Source organism: Vipera berus (genome assembly GCF_964194415.1).
Source record: "Vipera berus genome assembly, chromosome: 7".
Classification (NCBI taxonomy): Eukaryota; Metazoa; Chordata; class Lepidosauria; order Squamata; family Viperidae; genus Vipera; species Vipera berus.
The window spans coordinates 65607910-65630157 of NC_138209.1; the positions used below are offsets into that span (position 1 = coordinate 65607910).

The following is a 22248-nucleotide window of genomic DNA, read 5'->3' on the forward strand; positions in this document are numbered from 1 at the left end:
GAGGGAAAGTCTTAGCACAGTGGTCTTCAAATTTGGCAACTTTAAGACTTGTGGACTTCAACTCCCTGGCTAGCTGAGGAACACATGCCTAATGCTCATGCAAATGGAGCGTACACATGCACATTTTGCCACCACTTCTACAGCCAGTTCCAAAAGGCTCAAGGCCCGGTAGTGGACTGTGACTCAGGGGTTGGGGACCCCTGCTTTAAATTACTAAGAAATGAAAAATGAAGCAATTTGACATTCAAGATTCTTCATAATATAGTAAGACCCAGCTCTCTGGAGAAGGCTCTAATTTTGGAGAAGACAGAAGGAAAAAGAAGAAGAGGAGAACCAGCAGTTACATGGATAAAACCAGTTATTGTGGTAATAAAGATATGAAGGACCAGAATGGAGATAGACTGTTCTGGAGAACAGATAATTAACAGCAGTGTAATTAATGATACCTTCCCACCGTAGTGGTCCCTATTTTTCTACTTGCATTTTTACGTGCTTTCAAACTGCTAGGTTGGCAGAAGCTGGGACAAGTAACAGGCGCTCACTCTGTTACACGGCACTCAGGATTCGACCCGCTAAACTGCTGACCTTCTGATTGAGAAGCTCAGCGTCCTAACCCACTGAGCCACTGCGTTCCGTGCTGGCTCTTCGGCTTTGAAACGGAGATGAGCACCAGCCCCTAGAGTCGGAAATGACTAGCACGCATGTGCGGGGGAAACTTTACCTTTAATTTTACTAATTAATGATAAGATGCAGATGAGGAAAACATTAGAGCCTGAGCAACTGAATTTAATATTGATGACAACGTATTTACTCCCATTAGTTTAAAGTCATAAAAGCCAATTCCATTAGTAACAAAATAATGTTACCTTGCTTCAGCATATTTTAAAACAATGCTTAAACTTTAAAGCAATGTTTAATATAGAAAACATTAAAATTATATTAAGAAAATAAACACAAGCAGTAATGCATTCTAAAACCGAGTCTGTGACTTGTTTTAATATGCTACAGAGTTGCTATAGGTTACAGAGGAAGGGAAGAGATTTTGCTGTTATATCAAAAACTGATAATTGAACAATCTTCATTCATTTTCTTCAATAGGACCTTTAGCAGCCTGAACGTTCTCAAAAAATTTGGAAAAATATTTATCAATTTGTTTTCTAAAGACCAGAATTAAACTACAGTAAGTGCTACACAAACCAGAAGTTCCCTTATTTAATATGGCACACTATTGTATCCAGGATATTTACAATACTTTCTCTTATTCCTACATTAATTCAACCCTTTCATCTTGTTTAAATTATGAGGAACAATTCAGTTCTCCTAAATGAAACATATTGTTTCATAAACAGTGTGGGGGAGGGGGAATACTCATATTTTTGTTTTCTTACTTTTGTTCTTGGATATTAAACAATAAGACTTTTTAAACATAAAAAAATCATTGACACTAGATGCTACATTTTCTTTATTTTGTCAACAGTATGTTTCTCTATTAGCTGCTTATTCAAATGATTCCTTATATATTCTTTTACAATCTCTTTTATTACGAGCTCATTTATCAAACATTTATGGGATCTATGTTTATTTAAAATTTATCTTTTTGAAAAATAGACAAAAACACTTATTCAGTCAAATCTTTTATGATCAGTGATCTTGCAAACACATAAACAAAACTATGCTTTGATATCTGGCTAGAAAAAAAGTAAAGAAGTAAAATTAGTGGCAAGCGGGTTTGCATTGGGCTATTTTGTAAAAATATATTTCAAAATCTGAGATAACATAGTATAAATACTTTTTAAACATAAAAAAATCATTGACACTAGATGCTACATTTTCTTTATTTTGGCAACAGTATGTTTCTCTATTAGCTGCTTATTCAAATGATTCCTTATATAGACTTCCGGTGGCGCCGCGGCGCCGAAGACAGCCATCTCCGGGCTGTCTGCTCCGCAGCTGTGTTTATCCATCGTAAACAGCGCCGATCAGCTGTTTAGATGGATTTGAAGCCCCCTCCTCGGGAGAAGAGGAGGGGGTGAGGCCCCAGGTAGGGGTTGAGCTCTCCGGGGCCGCCTGAGCTGAAAGTTTGGGCGGCTGAAGGATTGAGCCCCCCCGAAGCCTGGGTTGCTCCGAGCTGCGCAGCGTCTGTGCTCCGTGATTTTTGGAGCAGAGCCAGGCGTTAGCAACCACCCCTGCCAGAAGGAAATACCCTGGAGTATCAAGATGCAGGCAGAGCGGTACAGGAGGTCATGGTGATGTGGACTTTTATTTTTACTCTCTAGCTCAATGGATTTTATAGCTTCAAAGTGAAAGTGCGTAACAAGTGAAAGTGGGGAAAGATGGCGGCCAAAACTCTTAAAGCTCTTCGGAGTGCGGGGTCTTCCCCGGTGCAGCAGACCTCGTTGCAAGCTTTGCTTCCTCTTGCACGTCCTCCGGCATTGACGCTTAAGGATTTACAAGATGCCTTTGAAAAGCATTCACAATTAATGTCTGATATGATGGATGAAAAGTTGAAAAAGCTGGAGGAGAAATTGGAGAAGAAGATGGAAGAGAAGTTTAGAGCAATGAGGGAAAACATGTTGTCTATAATTGAAAGTGTAGCTGTATGTGTGCAACAGTTGGAGGAAAAAGTGGAGGATCTCAGTCAAAAGAACTCTATATTAGAAGTAAAGGTATTAGAGATTGAAAATATAAGGGACAAAATGGATGGAGAATTGAGCCTTGTTCAGTACCATCAGATGCAGTATGCTATTAGAATTAGGGGCTTAAAAGAGAATCCTAAAGAAGATTTAAAGCAGCTGATCTCTGAGGCTTTGGAAGTGGTATTGGGCCAGCCAGCATCTGAAATTGAGGGAAGCATGGATAAAATTTTTCGTGTAAATTCATGGATTGCAAGACAGAGGAAGTTACCCAGAGATGTGGTGGTCTATTTTACAAAGAGAGTAATTAGAGATGAAGTCATTCAAGCTGCTTATGATACTAAATTGGTAGTTGCTGAGCAAGAAGTCCTGGTTTTAAAAGAGATTCCTCCAAAGATTTTAAGGAGAAGGAAAGATTTTGCATTTCTTACACAGGAACTTAAGAAATGTGATATCAAGTTTAGATGGGAGATTCCAGTCGGACTGGTGGTGATGCACGAAGGTAAAAGACATCGTCTGGTTACTGTGGCCCAGGCACGTGATTTTTACAGCAACGTGTTAAAAGCAACCCCCCTATCACTTCTGGAAGCTGCAAAGGGATTTGGCGAGGGAAAGCCTCAAGATGTTGCAGATAGACAGACAGAGGAGAATGGTGTTGGAGGGGATCAAGTTACAGTTTCATCGGCTGCTGATGGAGAGCAGAGGATGTCGCGCGCCTCCCTAAGACGAGCGAGACGAGAGCAAGAGCAAGACCAGCAGAAAGTCATGGAACCTCCAAAGTGTACTTACAGTGAAGCTGTGGGAGGGGCGCGGTCCAAAGAAGTTATAGGGGCCATGTCAGACGTGCTCCAAAAGCTTTGGGGCGTCAAGATTGGTGACTAAATTTCTAATTTAGAATGTCAGTGGATTAAATTCATCATAGAGGAGAAAGAAAGTTTTTCAATATTCAAAACAATTTAAGACTGATGTTATTTGGTTGCAAGAAATGTATATTAGGGTTATGGATCAAAAGTATTTATTGAATTTAAGATTGGGTACGCAAGCTCCTAATTAACAACAAGTTGATTTTTCTTAATTTACTACATATAAAGGGTACTTAATTGGATTATAAAAATTTTTATTTATTTTTTTTCATTGGAGATTGGAATGGTGTTTTAGACGTATAGATGGTTTCTTTTTGAAATTAATATGAATAAGGATTGGGACAAAGAAATTTCATTTAGCATTTGAGTAAAGCTCCTTTTCTGCTTTCTTCTTTTTTTTTATCTGTAATATTAATATTGTTTGTAATCATTTTACATGAGCTAGAGGGTGATAGAATTAATAGTTTATTGTAGATAGCATATGGATGCTTATGTTAGTTTTTTGCTTCTATACCCTGTATTTAGCTCTGGGAAGTCGGGGGGGAGGGGGGAATGGGGGAGAGGGATAGGGAGGGCTAGATAGGGGTGGGGGAGGGGGGGATTGACAAAGTTAAAATGTACTGTAAAACTTTTTAAATAAAAAAAATGATTCCTTATATATTCTTTTACAATCTCTTTTATTACGAGCTCATTTATCAAACATTTATGGGATCTATGTTTATTTAAAATTTATCTTTTTGAAAAATAGACAAAAACACTTATTCAGTCAAATCTTTTATGATCAGTGATCTTGCAAACACATAAACAAAACTATGCTTTGATATCTGGCTAGAAAAAAAGTAAAGAAGTAAAATTAGTGGCAAGCGGGTTTGCATTGGGCTATTTTGTAAAAATATATTTCAAAATCTGAGATAACATAGTATAAATACCAATATACAAAATGTCTTTTCTGGAAAGTAGACAACACTCTAATTTCCCAAAAGCTACTGCCAATGTAAAACGAAAGAAGGGACAGAAATTGAAATGAAAGATGTAAAAATAAATATATGTCTAATACAAACTGTATTAGATAGGGGCCTCGAGTTGAGACGTGCTAAGAGGCCCCTGATAAAATTTTTAGCCGGTTATTTTAAAAGGTTAGGGAGGGGGAGGGGTAGGAGGGTGGGGAGGGAATCTTTAACCGGCACTCAGTCTGGGCCTGTTAGGGGTCCTGACGGGATGGGGTCGGGGGAGGTGGCTGCTGGTTCTGGGAATGTGGGGGTGGGACTTCAAATCCCCACGACGATAGGGAATGGCAGCAGGTGCTTGCACGGAGGGCCATATCAACACCCGGGATCGTGCCCCCGCTATCTCCGAGCGGTGGCGCGCTCCGACCCTCCGGTTAGCACCCTCTTACCCGGGGATGAGGGTGATCAGGTCCCTGAGCTCAGGCTGGCTTATTTTAATGCTAGATCCGTCGTTAACAAAGCTCCCCTCATTCACGATCTGATCGAGGAGGAATGTGCGGATCTAGTGTGCATTACGGAAACTTGGTTGGGTTCGGAGGGAGGGGTGCCTCTGACCGAGTTATGCCCTCCAGGTTTCCGGGTGCTACACCAGCCACGGGCTCAGGGCAGGGGTGGTGGGGTAGCAGTGGTTATTCGGGAAACTCTGTGTCCGCGGGAGGCCACCATTGTCCAGATGGCCAGGAGTGAATCCCTCCTCTTGAGATGTGGTCCTCGGGCTCAGTTGGGCTTGTTGCTCACATACCTGGTGCCCGGCTGTGTGGCAACAGCCCTGCCCGAGCTGCTCAACACTCTCTCAGGGCTGGCGGTGGAGTTCCCCAGGCTTATAGTCCTGGGTGACTTCAACCTGCCGTCACTGGCAGGGTCGTCTGAGTTAGCTCGGGAGTTCATGGCCTCCATGACGGCCATGGGCCTGACCCAAGTTATTGAGGGCCCGACTCATGTGGGGGATCATACTCTCGACCTGGTGTTCCTATCTGGACAGTGGTTGGATGATCTGGGAGGGGGTTCACCAACCATCACCCCCCTGTCATGGTCAGATCATTACCTCCTGCGGCTGGTTTTCCGTTATGCCACCCCCCGCCGCTGGGCGGTGGAACCGACCAGGTGGTTCCGCCCCAGGCGCCTAATGGACCTGGAACGGTTCCAGAGGGCGCTTGGGCCTATACCCATCACCCTTACCCACAGCCCAGTCGATGCTCTGGTGGATGCCTGGGAAACGGCGGCCTCCGGGGCACTTGACTGCGTTGTACCCTTGCGACCTCTGACCCGGCGCAGATCCCGTTGGGCCCCATGGTTCTCTGTGGAGCTCCGGGAGATGAAGCGTCGGAGACGAGGTCTAGAGAGCGGTTGGAGGTCCAGCCGATCCGAATCTGACCGATTGCAGTTAAGAACCTTTATAAGGTCTTATCTTGCGGCGATAAGGATGGTGAAGTCTAACTACTTTGCTGCCCTTATCGCGTCCGCAGATAATCGCCCGGCCGCCCTGTTTAGGGTAACTCGCTCCCTCCTTAACCAGGAGGTGAGGGAGGATCCCTTGCGGGGACGAGCCGAGGAGTTTAGTCATCATCTTGCGGACAAAATCGCTCAGATCCGGACCGGTCTGGACTCTGACTGGGCAGAGTCTGATGTGGAGGAATCGGGCGGTCTTGAGCATGTTATCTGGACTGAGTTCGACCCTGTTTCCCCTGATGATGTGGACAGGATCATGGGGAGACTGAGCACCACCACCTGTTTGTTGGATCCGTGCCCCTCCTGGCTAGCTTATGCGGCCCGGGAGGGGACACGAGGCTGGTTCCATGCAGTAATAACTGCTTCTTTGAAGGAGGGTGTCTTCCCTGCCGCCTTGAAGGAGGCGGTGGTGAGACCCCTCCACAAGAAGCCTGCTTTGGACCCGGCTGTTTTAAATAACTATCGTCCAGTCTCCAACCTTCGCTTTTTGGCGAAGGTTGTTGAGATTGTGGTGGCGCATCAGCTTCCTCTGTTCCTGGAGGAAACTGATTATCTGGACCCGTACCAATCGGGTTTCAGACCCGGACACAGCACGGAGACGGCATTGGTCGCTCTGGTGAATGATCTCTGGAGGGCTAGGGACAGGGGTTGCTCCTCTGTCCTGGTCCTATTAGATCTCTCAGCGGCTTTCGATACCATCGACCATGGTATCCTGCTGCGGCGTCTCAGGGGGTTGGGAGTGGGAGGCACCGTTTTACAGTGGTTCTCCTCCTATCTCCTGGGCCGCTCGCAGTCGGTGTTGACGGGAGGGCAGAGATCCGCCCCGAGGCCTCTCATTTGTGGAGTTCCTCAGGGGTCGGTTCTCTCGCCCCTCCTGTTCAACATCTATATGAAGCCACTGGGCGAGATCATTCGTGGTTTCGGGGTGGGGTATCATCAGTACGCTGATGATACCCAACTTTTTCTTTCCACCCCGAACCAACCCAGTGATGCCCTCGCCGTGATGTCCCGGTGCCTGGAGGCGGTCCAGGTCTGGATGGGGAGAAACAGGCTTCGTCTCAATCCCGCCAAGACTGAGTGGCTGTGCATATCGGCATCTCGGGTCAACCAGACTATTCCATCTCTAACGATGGGGGGTGAGGTGTTACCCCCCGTTGATAGGGCTCGCAACTTGGGCGTCCTCCTGGATTCACGACTCAATTTTGAAGACCACATAGGAGCCGTGACCAGGGGGGCTTTTGCCCAGGTTCGCCTGGTGCGCCAGTTGCGTCCCTATCTGGACCGAGATGCCCTACACACAGTTACTCATGCGCTCGTGACCTCCCGTTTGGACTACTGCAACGCTCTCTACATGGGGCTGCCCTTGAGGACCACTCGGAGGCTTCAACTGGTGCAGAATGCGGCCGCGCGAGTTGTAATGGGGGTCTCCCGATACTCCCATGTAACACCTCTACTCCGTGAGCTGCATTGGCTTCCGGTTGCCCTCCGAGTGAAATTCAAGGTGCTGGTCATTACCTATAAAGCCCTACATGGCTTGGGTCCGGGGTACTTGAGGGAACACCTGCTGCCAGCATCAAGTGCCCTTCGTCTAGTGCGCTCCCACAGGGAGGGTCTGCTCAGGGTCCCACCGGTAAGAGATTGCCGGCGGGTAACGCCTAGGGATAGGGCCTTCTCAGTGGGGGCGCCTGCCCTCTGGAACCAGCTGCCAGTGGAGCTGAGGACTGCCCCCGACCTCCGTTCATTCCGCCGGGGCCTGAAGACCTGGCTCTTCGAGCTCTCTAGCCCAGGCTGAGGATTAATTTATTTTAACTGGGGTTTTAGTTGCACAGGGTTAAATTTAATCTTTTTTAAACTGGTTTTAACTTTTGTATTTTTGGTTTTTAATTCCCTGTAAACCGCCCTGAGTCCTCAGGGAAAGGGCGGTATATAAATGTAATAATAATAATAATAATAATAATAATAATAATAATAATAATAATAATAATAATAATAATAATAATAATAATAATAATAATAATAATAATAATAATAATAATAATAGCATTGTAAAATTATGTGAACAGCATGATTTTTAAGATACTGATGTTTCAATAAAAATTATGACAAACATGTAGACCAAAAATTTTGCTTAATTATCAGCATTAGTTTCATTTTTAAAATCAACAAAATAAAGGTTCATAATAATGTTCAAATAGAATACACTATTTTAAAAATGTAACTATTCGTGTTTAACAAATAATCTTCAATGTTCATATACTTACTTTCTTAACAATACTGATCTGAAGGAAGATGAATGAAAAAAGAAAATTGTCTGCTTCAGAGATTTAATGCATAACTTTCAAAAGTTTGAAAAAAGTCTATAAACTATACAATATAACATCAAACCAAAGAAAAATGCACCTAATTGTTGTTTGCTCTAGCAGCCAGCTACAAGCAACAAAGAGAACCACTGGCCATATCTAGAAAAATATTCTCATTTTAATTATGGCCATGATCTTTCATTGCTACTACTTACAGTAATTTTAGATATACAGTTTGGCAAATTAATCATACTGTATAGCAGACCAACTACCTGAAATACCACACTAGCCACACTATAGGTCATATTGAAGAAATTATGACTAGAGGCCCTCTTATCCTTAGCAAATGGCAAAATGTTACAGTTAGAACAAGATTGGCTAACTTGGAGCAAGATGTTTTTGCCATCTCACCCCAGCATCTCTTATAGAAGCACCCTATTTGAAAGGGTGGTGTAACAACACTGCTCCTTTAAATATTACCTCACCGCCACTGAACTACAAAAAGTCTAGCAAAATCTTTTGAAAGTAACAGAATAAACAAAAAATAATCACTATTTCACATAAAAAATCAGGAAGGCAAGCATCTCATCAGCCAGAAAGACAGATGGGTAATATCCTTCGCACACCATGAACTGACAGCTTCCTATAGTCCATAACAATCATATCCATAATTTACAGCAATATAATAATGTTGATATACGATTCTGATTTTCTTGCAAAAGCCAGGAGCAGAATAGCTAAACTTTTGGATCTTAGAAGCCCTATCTTTATGGAAAAATATATATATCTTTGCTTTGATTCCCAGGACTTGTCAATCAGCCATCAGCATAAACTATTCCTCAGTCCCACTCCACACAGAGAAACATACAGATTATACTTGTTTGAAGAAACACATAGACTATACTTGCTTTACTTATTCAATTGTCATACAACCTATTTTCCAGCCTTCACATGTACAGTGTGAACAGTGTGATTTGAGTGGCAGAGTGGAAGGGAAATTAGTGATAGGCTGATGAAAATTAAGCATAAATTGCAGAAATTAGATAGTTGTCCTCCTGCACTAAGGATAGCAGTCTATATAATTTCTGACCATTAAAAAAACAATGTTCCCCCATACAAGCTCATACAATTCTGCATTTGTACAACATGTTGATAGGAAGAACCATATAAAGCATTACTCGTCTTAGGCTAAAGATTGCCAGCAATATTGCATAAACACAGTAGAAATTATTCAGAATAATGTATTTTACTTTTTATTCTGGCTTTATTACTTTGTAAATAACTCAAGGCAGAAAGCATACCTAATACTCCTTTCTCTTCTAGTTTCCCATAGCAACAACCCTGTGAAGTGAGTTGGGCAGAGAGTGAAGTGACTGGTCCAAAGTTACCCAGCTGGCTTTTATGCAGAATTAGAACTCACAGTCTCTTGGTTTCTAAGCCAGCACCTTAACCACTACACCAAACTGCCTTTCAAGGGCTGGATCCAGTTTTATTTGTAGAACTGAGTGGTTTAAGCAGTCTTCCTTGCTCCCTCCCTGATCACCCTCTATTCCTGTGAAAACATGACCGTGGAATAAAATACACTTTAAATTGAATAGATTAACAACAAGAGCTTTGGTGGAGCAGTGGGCTAATGCCTCCTTAAGTAACACCAGCTGCCTGCAATTAGTGCAGGTTCGAGTCCCACCAGGCTCAAGGTTGACTCAGCCTTCCATCCTTCCGAGGTAGGTAAAATGAGGACCCAGATTGTTGGGGGCAATAAGCTGACTTTGTAATAATGCCGCTTGGGGGGGCGAAAGCCTTAATAAGCAGGCATATACATAGAATGAAGGCTACTGCTAAGCACATTGGTTCGTGCTTCTTAGATTGTAAGCCGCCCTGAGTCTTCGGAGAAGGGAGGGATATAAATGGGATTAAAAAAAAAACAACATGAGGAAACTGAATTCTCTGAAAATAAGCTGGAGGAACTTTCTGTGTGCAGCTTTCGCTAATGGAAAGAAATGTTCAGCTTGCTTCGCTGAGGAGTCAGAATGTTCATATCCTGCTGGATTGCTTAGGAAAGAAAACCCTAAACACTTGTTACTCCAACCCAAGCAAGAAAATAATACAAAATCAAAATTAGAATTTCCATTTGATTAAATGTGAATAATTAAATATGTGTTTGACATGTCTTTTGGCTATGAAGTATAACCCTTTCATGCTAACATGATTTATCTTTCACCATGAAAGAAAAAAAAGTTGTGAAAATATAGATAATGCATCCATACACACACACACACACACACAAACACACACACACACGTGTATAAATGTGAAACACTTTTAATATCCTGCCCTGTGTATTCAATTATTTGTGATATCAAATAAACAATGAATGAATAAGCTACGATTTTTAGTGTAAAAAATTAATATTAAAAAATCTGTGACCCTACTTTCTTTCACTTTGCTTTACACTTGTTTCAGTTGGATTTGATTTTTCCTGGTAATAAAATAGTAATGAATAGCAGAATTAACTGGTATCATGATTCTTATTTACTTTTTTAATTTTAATTTATTTAAATTTGTTTGCCATCCATCTTGCTTCTGTGGGAGTGCTTAAATAAAACTTACAGATAGGTCCCAGAAAACGTCCTTTGGCCACATGGCCCCTCACCAATGCTGTTGATTTATGGATGCGTCCTTTGCAGGTCCAGCAAAAGGCCTATGGGTCCACCACTCCAGCCAGGGGGGCAACGGCCCAGAAATTCCACCAAGCTAAGGATGCAGTCACTCTAAGTCTCTGCCTTGGTCTAGAACTGTCATCCTTCCCATGGTAGTTAGGATCCAATTTCTAACTCAGAATATAGCAGCTATTCTGCCTCAGATCAAGCCTCCACCACATGAGTCCAGCACCCTCACCTAGCAACCTTTTTCTCCCTCTCCCCAATTGGTCATTTTACAACTTTTTTTTCCTCCAATCCCCTTCTTCCAAGGCTGCCACCTTCCTTCCTTCCTTCCTTCCTTCCTTCCTTCCTTCCTTCCTTCCTTCCTTCCTTCCTTCCTTCCTAGCTGCTGGAGACTGTAATCCTACATCCCAGCACTCTGGTATAACTGCCTCTGCTGAAGATTACATCTCCCAGAAGTCTACCCCAGTGTCCCTTCCTGTTCAAATTCCAAGGTGAGGCTCCAGCCAGCCAGCCAATCAATGGATGCTGACTAACTTGCCTGTCTTCTTATCTGTGAAAATACCAGCGCAGATCAGGGAGAATAATAGCCAGTCAACAATAATTGCAAGTCTTTGTGGGATTTATAGGATGAAAGAAAAAAGAGCTGCTGATGGGGAAAAAAAAGCTGTGATATTATGTCAGTTCAATTTTATAGATTTAAACAGGTTCATATAGTAATTTAAACTGAACAAACCATACAGTGTCTGACGATCAAATGCTATATATCACACAGAATAGACAACAGGTCTATTCATTGGCTTACCTGAGAAGAATATGTGTGACCATCGGATCCACAAACTGGATTGGTATAAATAACAGGACACAGCTTGCATTTTGATGAAAGGGCACCAGGTCTCCATTGTTTATGGCTTAAACCAGCTTCTTTCATACTGAAAGAAATCAAACCAGGTAAGAAACCTATGAGAAGGTGAACAGAGAAATATAGTCTATATTCTTAGTAATTAAATCATGTCTAATGAACTTTGCATGACCTGTCTTCATACATAGTACTAAGCCAGAAGTGTTAAACCACAGTTTGCTGGATAGGTCACAGTCATTGTTTACAGTTAATGCAATGATTAGCCATTTTTATGTTATCTACTGAAGATTACAGAAGAGTGAACACAAGTCACATGGTGGAGCAAGAATAAATGAAGCCAGATCCAAATCTTGATGGAGATGCCATACTTTTTTTGTCTTTTAAACAACAGTTTTTAGGAAACAAACAATATTAAAGGTATAAATTGATATCTTGGAAAAATGTTTATGAAACTAGTTTAAAAACTACATGAAATTAGGCTAATGGTGGGTTTATCTACTATACTAAATTCAAAATAATAAATTGCACTGTAGCTTACTATTATTTAAGAACTATACCACTTTCTTCATTAATTTAAACTAATATTTACATCTTATATTAATATTTTGGCTACTGCAGAGAAATATTTACAACTCCATAAAGGATAAGAAAGATCAATCATTGTCAGGACTGAGTAATATTAAACAGGTTTAATTTCTTGCATAACCACAGCAATTGTGGCTTATAAATATGTTATGGCTTAGTATGTTGTTCTAGTTTGATTAAAAAAACACAGACCTTGGCCCAATTTGTCAACTAAGTCTACATGTCTTGATATTCTAGCAAAACTATTTACATTTGAGGATGCTGGAACACCTCTAAGAAAGAGATGATCTTTACTAACGATCTACCATTCATACTCAGAGAAAAGCTATGCAAATTCAGATTAGAAAGCAAAATATATGAATCATTGTGAAAGCTTCCAATATAATCCAACTTAATAGAGAATAAAATGATTACTGTAGAGTCAATCAGTAGAAAAGTAAACATTCTAGTCAATAAATTAAGAACAAGCCATCTATTGGAATATTATGTTAAATGTAAGTTCTTAGCTTAGCTGGTAATATTTTTCCACTTCTTTTTCTTTTTTTTAAAGCCTAACTACAGGAATACCTGTAGAATAAATTACAAAATGAAATCAATTTCAAATCATGGTTTAAAATTCTCTTACGCATTTAATAGTTAATTAATCTAAGAAGTATTGAATCTCAAAGTATAAAGAAGCAATCAAAGAAAGAACAGAAGGACAAAGTATGTATTCCTATGACTTGCATATATCTGAGCTTCTTAAGACAAAATATGCCATGTCCGATCTGCGCTGATGATTCATGATTCTTCTTTCTTAATTCTACGACCAATTTGTTTTATGAAACCATGCATTTCTAAAACATTTTCAGAAGATAAAAGATAATGCAAAAATGTTTTCTGTGGAAAACATTTCATTTCACAATACTAAGATAAAGCAGCAGATACTAGCAGAAGGCTGCAGTGTATGTACATTATGTATCAAAACTATTACATTTAGCTACAGCTCTCCTTTTTTCTGTAATGTTCTAAGCCATCTTCCAAATTTTCATCTGGACTTGAGTAGTGTCTTGAATCCACTGTCCAAATAGTAAAACATCCCACTCACTATGAGATAATTAGAAGGCAGTAATAGCAGAATTAATTCATTATATGTCAGCCTAAATGCCTGTATTTCTTCTTTTCACAAATAATTAAAGTAATGATGGCAACTTTTGTTTCAGTATATAGAGTTCTTCTCCTTCTCTTTTAACTAAGCACATGGGGAAAAAATAGAATATTTCAGATAAAACATATATCAGAATGAATTTTAAAAACATATATTTAAATATCTTTTAATAAATAAACTTTTCCCCAGTTCTTCCATGCTTTCTATATTAGCTTGAAGCTATCAGGATTATATTCCTTTAATAATTATATTTCTATATCACCAGTAATCAGAGCTCTCTCGGTAATTCACAAACCCTTTAGAGAGAATAATCAAACAATGTTTGGGTATGTTATTTCTTATTTTTATCCAAAATTACAAGCCCATTTATATTCATGAGTGAATACAAGTGAAAACACTGGTACACATACTGATTATTTCTAGATATGTATCAATTAGTAAGTAAGTTATTTGTTTCCTAGACTCACTAGTTCTGGAGAAACAAGAATAGAAGTACTGATTTGAGAGATAGCTCTGGAGGGTTTGCTACTAATTTTTATTCTTGCTGCTGTTATTGATAATAGAGAACTCCAGGGGGTAGGTAGAAGAGACAAAAGCTATAAGAAAGTAGTAACCCATTTAGAATATTATCTTAAAATCACTAAACCATAGTTTTAGTTTACCAAAGCATTGAGAACCTAATTCTATTCAACAATATTTCATGACAGTGAACTCCCTAGAGCAGGCATGTCAAACTCCCGGCCCGCGGGACGGATGCATCATACTGAAACCACGCCCACCCCATTGCCGGCAATGGAGAAAAAGTTATGATACGTCACGCGACGTCACTTGACATTGCGAGCCTGCCATAGAGCCACTGCTGCATAGAAATTGTATTGCTAAAACCATAACATACAGAGTACAATAGAATTCAAAATTCAGATATTTTTGACTGATAGAATGTCATGAAGATGGAATGACAAAAATACAAAATCAAGAGGACAAAAAGGTCTACAAGAATTAAATTTGTTTAATTGTAAATATCTATGATTGCGCTAACAAGGTATATTGACAGTATTGGAATAGCTTTATGATAGAATCATGAAGCTACTCCAATACTGTCAATGTACCTTCTTCACATTCAAAAGGAATATGTGGGAACAATAAAAGAGACACCCGTGTGATCCCCAATATCAGGAGCCATTGCAGAAACAGTCCTGCACAAACTAGAACACCGTGTTTTCAAAATTACACACACAAATTCTGGTGCCATATTTGTCATCATCAAAAGAAATGTACTTGAAGACTTTCATACTATGCTGAACTTCATCTTCTCGGACATAGAGTTCACCATGGAGGAAGAAACAGCTATATAATTACCATTTTTAGATGTCCTTGTCAATAGACAAGAAGATGTAAGCCTAGAAACCACAGTTTATCACAAGGCCATCAACACTCCACATATTCTGAATTTCAACCGTAACCATACACAGTGTCACACAAAAAGAGTTGCATCAGAACACTATACGGCAGGGTAAGATCCCACTATAGTACCCAGCAAGCTAGCAACTGGAGAGTGGCTACCTACGTGAACAATTCAGGCAGAATGGGTACCCACAAGCATTTGTTACAATACGATGAAGAGAAAGGAAGAAACCAAGTACAAGACTAACCACGTGGCACACCCTACTATACATCAAAAACATTTTGGAAGCAATAGAATGCTGGACAATTGTCTCTTGGTTGCCTAGATAATAATAATAATAATAATAATAATAATAATAATAATAATAATAATAATAATAATAATAATAATAATAATAATAATAATAATAATAATAATAATAATAAAATTAAAAAAAAGATACATCACACCCCAGAATTAACAATTGTCGATAAGAAAGACAAAAAAGTCTGGATAGTGGACGTGGCAGTGCCTGGAGACAGCGGAATAATAATAATAATAATAATAATAATAATAATAATAATAATAATAATAATAATAATAATAATAATAATAATAATAATTAATAATAATAATAATAATAATAATAATATAACAACAACAACAACAATAAATGAGAAAGAACTGGAGAAAATAACAAAATAGAAAAACCTACAAATAGAAATAGAAAGACTGTGGCAAAGACAAGCAAGCGTAGTACCAATAGTAATAGGCACCTTGGGTACAATCCCAAAACAACTGGAGCACCACTTGAACACCATTAGCATTGACAAATTCACCACTAGTCAATTGCAAAAGGCAGCCTTACTAGGAACTGCTTCCATCCTGTGCATTACACATACATAAACACATATTTTTGTATTAGTTTTATTTAATATAATCCTTAATAAAGTTATTAAAAAACACTGTATGTACTATGACATACTGGGTGAGCATTACCCAGTTTTGTCTAGTGGTTAACCCACCAGATACAGTAGAAACCTAGAGAGTGTAGTGCTAATCTTGCTTTAGGCATGAAAACTAGCTGTGTGACTTTGGGCCGATCACCCTCTCTCAGCCCAATTCACCTCTCACTTGACAGGGTTGTTGTGGGGAAAATAGGAAGAAGGAACATTAGGTATGTTCGCTGTCTTGATTTATTTGTAAATTAATAAAAGCAGGTTAAAAATGAAGAAATAAATTCAAATGAAATAATTTCTATTATATGAAAGAGCTATTCCGTTCTGTTCTATTCTGTTCTATTCCTTTGCTATTCTAGTCAGATGACTCTGAGTAGCTTACCATCCAGTATACAGTAATAGAGTTAAACATCCCCATCCCACACATCCCCAAGACCAAATCCTACTGAACAAATATAAAGAGAAAAAGAAAATAACTTCCTCCATCACTCTTTTATTTACTGATTGAGTTTATATACCACCCTATTCCCGTAGGACTCAGGGCAGTTTACAAGGCAATTAAAACATAAAATACAAAAGTTAAAATCAGTTAAAACAGTAATTAAATTTAAGCCCTAAAAATAAGTCTAAAATCCAATTAAAAATTAAAAACCCCTCAGTCTGGGCCAGACAGCTCGAAGAGCCAGGTTTTCAGGTCCCGGCGAAATGAACGAAGGTCGGGGGCAATCCTAAGTTCCGTGGGCAGTTGGTTCCATAGGGCCGGCGCAGCCACAGAGAAGGCCCTTGCCCTGGGAATAACCCGCCGGCATTCCTTAACCGGCAGAACCCTGAGAAGGCCCTCCCTGTGGGAGCGCACAGGACGATGGGAAGTTGATGCAGGCAGCAGGTGTTCCCTTAGATAGTCTGGACCCAAGCCATTAAGGGCTTTATAGGTCATCACCAGCACCTTGAATCTCACCCGGAGGGCAACCGGAAGCCAATGTAGCTCGCGGAGGTGTTACACGGGAGTATTGGGAAGCTCCCATAACAACTCGTGCGACTACATTCTGCACCAGTTGAAGCCTCCGAGTGGTCCTCAAGGGCAGCCCCATGTAGAGAGCATTGCAGTAGTCTAACCGGGAGGTCACGAGCGCATAGCACTGCTAGCGAAATCCATACTGCTATTTCATTTGCAAGATCCACAAAAAAAGTCAGGTCCTCAGGGCTCCTTGGGAATTTAGTAGAGAATTCCCTATATTCTTTTCTTATATCTTTATACTGGATGGTTATATTTCCTCAGGGTGAAACTTTAACATTTTTCCTTTTCCAACCTGAATAGGAAAGTGGTCTTTGAAATTTATAGCTCCTTATAGGGACACGGTGGCTCAGTGGGTTAGGATGCTGAGCTTGTTGATCAGAAGGTCAGCAGTTTGGCGGGTCGAATCCCGAGTGCCGCGTAACAGAGTGAGCGCCTGTTACTCGTCCCAGCTTCTGCCAACCTAGCAGTTCGAAAGCAGATAAAAATGCAAGTAGAAAAATAGGGACCACTACGGTGGGAAGGTAACAGTGTAACGGAGACGTCCTCGAACAAGCGCTGGCTCTTTGGCTTTGAAACGGAGATGAGCACTGGCCCCTAGAGTTGGAAATGACTAGCATGCATGTGCGGGGGAACCTTTACCTTTACCTTTTAAAGACCAAAATCCTGAATTGTAGCCAGAAGGTAACCACCAAGAGGTTTTGCAGAGGAAGTGTTACATAGGCAAACTTAGGCATTCTTATAACTACTTAGGTTGTTGTATGCTAAACTAAATAAAGCTTCCAAGCACTTATTAAGGATAAACCTAGACAAAGTTTACCTTGCCAGATCTATTGGGATGGACAGAAACAACTGGAAAGAGGCAGTCCCACAAATAACTTGTGTGCCATGAAAGGCTTTATAGAATGATAACCAGCACCTTAAATTGCACCCAGAAACCTACTGGGAGCAAGTGTACCTCTTGAGGTGGTGGAGTAACATAGTACGTCTGTAACTACTGTGCTGCTGCATTCTGGACCAGCTGCAAATTCTGAGCAATCTTTAAGGGCAGCCCTGTGTAGAGCACATTGCAGTAATCCATACTGAAGGCAACCAAGGCATAATGACAATAAGAAAGACTAATCTTGTTTTTTATTTATTTATTAGAATTCACTCTAAATACATCTTCCAAAAGTAGCCACAAGAAAGTGTCACAGGTGCCAAATTTTACAATTCTGTAACAGATCCGTCTCTACTTTTCATATAGCGTGCATGAAAATGTATGCTTATTTTACTAATAGTATGCAGATGACACTTCACATGTGAGTCTTTTTCAAAAGGTAGTTTGAAATGGAAGCTATAATTGCACATAGTAAGCCACCACAAGAAATAATATTGATTAAATGATGAACCATTATCTAAAACATTCTCATTTGCTCTTAGCTAATGTAGCCAGAGATTGCTTGGGACAGGTCCTTGCCAGCTTCCATAAAATTATATTCATCTTTGCTTAATACTTGTAAGATATTCTGATGAAACAATGTAGTTGTACTGTACAGCACTGCCCATTTTCCACTAATAACAAAAGTCCCAGGTTTCATTAAAGTCCCAGGTTTTGTCTACTTTTCCATGAGGTTCTATTCTTTCCTTGATACATAACTTCCATCATCTATATGACAATGTATAATCCCACATTTTTGACATATCAGTATGGAATGTTATACTTATGCAAAAACATTGTTTATTAATTAGCAAGTACAAATAATTGTGATCTTTCTGTATAAATAAAACACATGGGTTTCATGTACCTGGCACAAATCTTTTTAACCCTTACTTCTTCCAACTGCATAAAATTAAAGTTGAGCATTCTTATGCTTTCCAGGCTTTGAGAAAGGAAAATATGACGCCTTGTGGGGTGGTTTAAGACTCATCACAATGGCACAGTTTCAGAGTAATTGTGCTAATTAAAGCTATATAATGTTACCATTGTCACTAAGAAAGTCCTACTCATTAGTTCATTACAAAGGAATGGCTGTAAATTCAGCCTTTGTGCAACATCACTTCCTGTACAAATAAACATAAATAATAAAACAAGCTTGAAACTTTTCCAAGCTAGCAGATTGGCAGAACCAGGGCTTTTTTTCTCATAGTATGCTCAGAACAGAGTTCCGGCACCTTTTTTGGATGGAACCTTGTAGCGTACGCAAGGCGGGTTGTATGACATGTGTGAGTTCCGGCACCTTTTTCTTTTACAAAAAAAGCACTGGGCAGCACAAATTACAAAGTGAAACAGAAAGCTTTCACTAGATTCAACAGAGCTCTGGGCATAAGAATGATGAAATGTTTCTATACACCAAGTACTGTACAGATCACAATAATGAGTCAGACTAAAAATTTCCAAGATATTCGACTGTGCCAGCTGGGCTTCTTCAGACAGCAGCATTATAATACAAAATGATGATCTTCTAAATAGCCTTGTTGTTTTCAGCTTCTGTGCAATCTGTCTAATGTGTGCATTTTAAAAAGCAAGTGAGGCAGGAAGGAGGAGCAGTACAGGGGAAGACCATAATTAAAAAGGAGTACAAGTTCCACATGCCTGTAAATAGTAGAAGAAATTAAAACTCTCCTAGGTTTTGTTTTCTTTCTTTTTTTAATCTAAAATGGAGAAATCCTAACATCCTTATTTCTCAGCAAAGGGGCGATCCATTTATTAAGACATATACATAGTTATATCGTTGAACTGATGATACCATCTTATCCTGTAAATTAAGACTGTAGCTATGAATAACAAAACAAAGCAATTGGAATGTATATAAGAAGAAACACATGCATGCTTACCAAGCAAAGTCATATGTTTAAATTAGATTCAAAGATTTATGATCCCTGAATAAAAAAAGAGGAAAACACAACTTTCTGAGGTTTACATTATCATTAAATGCCAAACATTTATTTCCTCATGCACTAGTAAAGCTTAAAACTGTATATACAAAGACCTTACTACCACAATAAAAGTTAACAAAACTTACATAGTGAAATATTAATTTAATAGACTCTATCAATGTAGATTTGATACAACAATCTAAATTATTATTCACACATCCCCCAAAGGAATGGACAAGGCCATTGTAGCCAGAGTCAGCGTAAGTGTCAACGCTGCTAACATCGGATGTTCTTGCTCTGACAACAGATGGAAATGCAGCCATTTTTCTCTTTTGCTTTTAGAGTTAGTTGATGCTGGGAGGGGGGATGTGGAAGAGAGTCCAGTTAGTCATAACAATAATAACTCAGCCATGGGAATCCAAGGTTATTGTGCCCAGAGTTGATTCGGCGAGCTGGAGAGCAAGCCCATGCTTCAAGCTAATTGGGGAATGTGATTTATGACTGTCAATTGAAGGAGGGAATTGTGCTTTGCTACTTTGTGCCCAGGGGAGGGGAATTCAGTTGTTGCCTTTAACTATGTAGTGCCGATACTTTGTTTCTCGAAGAAAAGATTCTTTAAGGTAAACAATGCCTTGAAGTTCTTTTGAAGAGTTTCATCTGTCGGAACCATGACAGTAAGGCATTTAAATTTTACATAATTTATGGTAATATGCATCATTTGTGTAATAAAATAATTACTTAATTTATGCAAATCACCCTGAATGCCAAAATGTACATATTAATGGACATTCTGGTATAACAGACATCCAACTCCACTCAACCAAGCCATTATATCAAGATTTCCTATGTTGCTTTATTTTACATTGGGCATGAGAGTTGTACCATAAGAATGTGAAACTTTCTTCAGTTAAAATATGAAATTCAATTTTTTCCTGTACACCGTAAGTATAATTTCCCTGAAGAGCATCCCAAATGATAAGGGTAGAAATGAAGTGGGGGACACTCCAAGGGAACCTTTACCCATTGCCACATGAATCAAGCTAAAAAAAATCACACTAAGAAATATAACGGGGAAAAAATATATATTTTCAGGTCTTCGAAACAACTTTAGACAAGTCCCCCCCCCAAAAAAAATCCCATGTTCCGAGAAGCTTTGAGCTTTTCCAAGGAACTTCAAAGACCTCTAGAAAATGACAGAACAAAAATTTCCGAAGAATGCCAACACATTCTGCCAAAGCATAGCATTGCATTTTCAGTCAGTAAGACAAACAAACAATACTGAGTAAGAGGACAGAAAGAAGTAGAATGCCAGAACAATCTTTTGATTTAGCAAGAACAGATAAGGATAAGGATGGCTATGGGATTGAAATATAAGACTGTTCCTAATAAGAAGGCCCTCACGAGTTTGATCCAAAGCTTCAATGGGCTGGAGGTTCCCATTTTTCCAACGTTGAATTTGAATAATGTGCTAACATGTTTACAAGGAGGCATTTGAAATAAATCCCCAATGAAACGTTATTTAGAAATATTGCTTCAATTAAATGTACTTTGCAATCTAATTCCTTCATTGTTTCTTTACCTTTCCTCTATCCATGTTCAACCTACCAACTCACCCATCATCACTTGTCTCCAAATGGACATATTTAAATGAAAGATTACTAGTTACATCTACCTCATGTTTTCTTATATATTTTTTTATTGAAAAGTTTTAAAAATACAGTTTTCCTTTAAAAAACCCCCTTCCCCCTCCCTCCTCCCCTCCCTACCTCCCCCCTTCCCCCCCCTCCCCCCCTCCCTCCTCCCCCCCCACCTCCCCCTAACCCCCCTCCCCCCCCCGGACTTCCCAGAGCTAAGTACAAGGTATATATATATAAAAAAGCAATCATAAACAACCATATACTAACAACTATAAATTCTAAAATCCCTCACTCTCTAACTTATATAGGATCAAACAAAACCTAGCATTATTAAATATATATAGAAGACAAAATAAAAAAAGAAAAAAGAAAACGAAAGAAGACTTATTCAAATGCTAGATAAAACTTCTTGACCCTATACTTATTCTGGATAAACTCAATCCATTTTCTCCATTCCATAATATAATGTTCTTGCGAGTAATCTTTCAAATAGGCCGAAATCTTCGCCATCTCTGCCAAGTCGGAAACCTTTAAAATCCACTCTTGTATAGTCGGCAGTTCCTCTTTCTTCCAATATTGACCTATCAAAAGTCTTGCTGCCGTAACTAAATTCAACATCAACTTAGAGTCCACAACTGTAGCGTCAACAATTATTCCCAACAAAAAAAATTGCGGACAAAACTTTATCCTCCGTTTAAAAATCTTCTGCATATTCCACCAGACTTTTATCCAAAAAGCCTTGACCTTTTTACATGTCCACCATATGTGAAAATATGTTGCCTCTTCATCACCACACCTCCAACATTTAGGCTGATAATTCGGATACATACTTGCAAGCTTTTTAGGATCTAGATGCCATCTATAAAACATTTTGTAAAAGTTCTC

The 22248-nt window shown here is 39.6% G+C and overlaps 1 protein-coding gene across 4 annotated transcripts in view; it reads right to left on the reverse strand.

The window, feature by feature from the left end:
- The window catches only part of SPOCK3 (SPARC (osteonectin), cwcv and kazal like domains proteoglycan 3), a 149717-nt gene that overhangs the window by 57174 nt on the left and 70295 nt on the right, over window positions 1–22248 (reverse strand). For 3 of the 4 annotated variants that reach the window (XM_081332497.1, XM_081332496.1, XM_081332499.1), the window contains one exon: window positions 11721–11847. The exons of the other annotated variant lie outside the window; for it this stretch is intronic. In XM_081332497.1, the coding sequence (XP_081188623.1) occupies window positions 11721–11847 (127 nt within the window). The remainder of the gene's footprint in view (window positions 1–11720; window positions 11848–22248) is intronic. 4 annotated transcript variants of the gene reach the window in all.